This window comes from Chiloscyllium plagiosum, unplaced genomic scaffold, assembly GCF_004010195.1.
Source record: "Chiloscyllium plagiosum isolate BGI_BamShark_2017 unplaced genomic scaffold, ASM401019v2 scaf_33904, whole genome shotgun sequence".
Classification (NCBI taxonomy): domain Eukaryota; kingdom Metazoa; phylum Chordata; class Chondrichthyes; order Orectolobiformes; family Hemiscylliidae; genus Chiloscyllium; species Chiloscyllium plagiosum.
The window spans coordinates 3474-5372 of NW_025198082.1; the positions used below are offsets into that span (position 1 = coordinate 3474).

Sequence of the window (1899 nt, forward strand, 5' to 3'; positions counted from 1 at the left end):
GAAATGCCACTCTCCATGCAGTAGTACTGGTGAACAGCGCAGAAAACTAAATAAAGTATTTTCAAGGAATAGCATTTAAAATCAAAATGCAGTTCGACCAGGAACTAATTATAATCAAAAAAGGTTCTGGGATTTACATGTGAAAGAACTGAAACCAACAGGGTCATTCTAAAAGATGAGAGACTTAATAACCAGTCCAGGTCTTTATCAATATATAATTTCAGTTACATCACACTGTAAACTTTTGCTATAAATTCTGTGTCTTACAGTCTTATTCTCCACAACCACTTGACGAAGGAGCAGGGCTCTGAAAGCTAGTGCTTCCAAATAAACCTGTTGGACTATAACCTGCTGTGGATCTTTCCTGACAGTAGTTTTGTGGTCATGATGAGACTCTTAATTCCAGATATTCCACAATTAGTTCTGCTGGGCCTCGGTCAGATGAATGAGCTTTAAATATCAAAATGACTCTGCAAAGCAAGTTGGAAAACTGTCACATTTGGAGATAAAAACCAAAACCAGCTTGACACTAAAAAATATAGTTTGAAAGCAAATGTTTATTGTGGGGGAAGAAATAAATCATATAAAATAGGCTAAAAGAGGGACAACAGCAACAGAATTAAAAACAACTTTGCTTGGAGGAAGATCTCATCGGCAGCCGCACTCATCCACCACCATCTCATCATAGTGTCTCAGGACAACGTTGTCATTGTTATCGTAATAGAGCATGGAGATGGGGGAGAGTTTAATGGGGACACAGCAGGGTTGGGGAGTGTCCTCAGGGTCAGTGGCGTGCACCAGGGTTTGCAGAATGGCATGGTTGGTGCCGTTGAGGCTTTCGCTCAGTGGGTAAGGGCACTCCCCGTGGCAATAGTTGGCCATGTAGCCCTGGGGGGCAATGATCCAGTGCTGCCAGCCCACGTCCCTGAACTGGATGTGGAGCCTCCTGCGTTTGCAGACGCGGCTGAAGGCCAGGGGCAGCTGGAAGGAGCTCCTCTTCCTCCTTGACGCCCGGCATTTCTCCCGGTTCAGGCTCACCACCAGCAGTGAGGCGCGCAAGGCCAGTCCGAGACGGGCACAGGCCAGGCCCGGTACCCGCCTGCTTCCCGTCAGGGAGCTGCCCACCTCCAGGATGGCACCCGGGTTCCCGCTATGATGCCTCCAGGCCCTGGAGACAACGGTCAGGTCAAGGTTGAGGGAGACGCGGAGGCTCTGGAAGGACTGTGAGGAGATGAGGCTCGGACTGGAGGAGGGGGGACGCCCTCCCACATTCCAGAGGGACAGGGTGCAGGTTTCCCCTGCTGCCCCGGGGAGTGGGTACGGCTCTCCCGGGAAGCTCAGCTCCAGCTGGGCCAACGTCAGCTCCTCCGCCTCCTCCAGCACTGACAGGTTAAAGTAGAGCCTTCTCCGAGTGCATAGCCACGGCTGGGATCCCAGGCCAGAGATCGGACTCCCTGACAAAAAAAAACAAACAACGATTCGCATTTATGTAGCGCCACCAACCTAATCAAGCATCCCAAGGTGCTACTTCGTAGTATTATAAAACAAAGAAAGACATACATGGAGTTGGCAGATCAGGCAAGCTAGAGTCCATTCAAGGAAGCACATTTTCATTAGAATCTTAAGGCACAAAAGCAAAATGGAGATTCAGAGATTCCCAGAGCCTGGGGTTGAGGCAACTAATGCAGGGGCCACGAGTGACAGAGCAAATAAAACTGGGAATGCAACCAGAGGTCAGTGTTTGAGGAATGCTGATATCTCAGGGGTCATGGAATTGGAGGAGAATACAGTACAGAGATAGGAGGGGTAAGGCCTCGAGGGAGTTGAAAAACAGGATGAGAGTTTTTTTTAAAACTCAAGATGTTGCTTGAGCAGGAGCTGGTGTAGGTCAGACAGCAC

At 49.1% G+C, this 1899-nt stretch overlaps 1 protein-coding gene across 1 annotated transcript; it reads right to left on the minus strand.

Annotated features, from left to right (window-relative positions):
* Window positions 1–532: 532 nt before the first annotated feature.
* Window positions 533–1454, minus strand: LOC122545970 (growth/differentiation factor 3-like; the record flags this gene model as incomplete). The annotated part of the gene is made up of 1 exon (XM_043684825.1): window positions 533–1454. A coding segment is annotated over one exon (806 nt), but the record flags the coding sequence as incomplete, so codon positions are not given.
* Window positions 1455–1899: the final 445 nt, after the last annotated feature.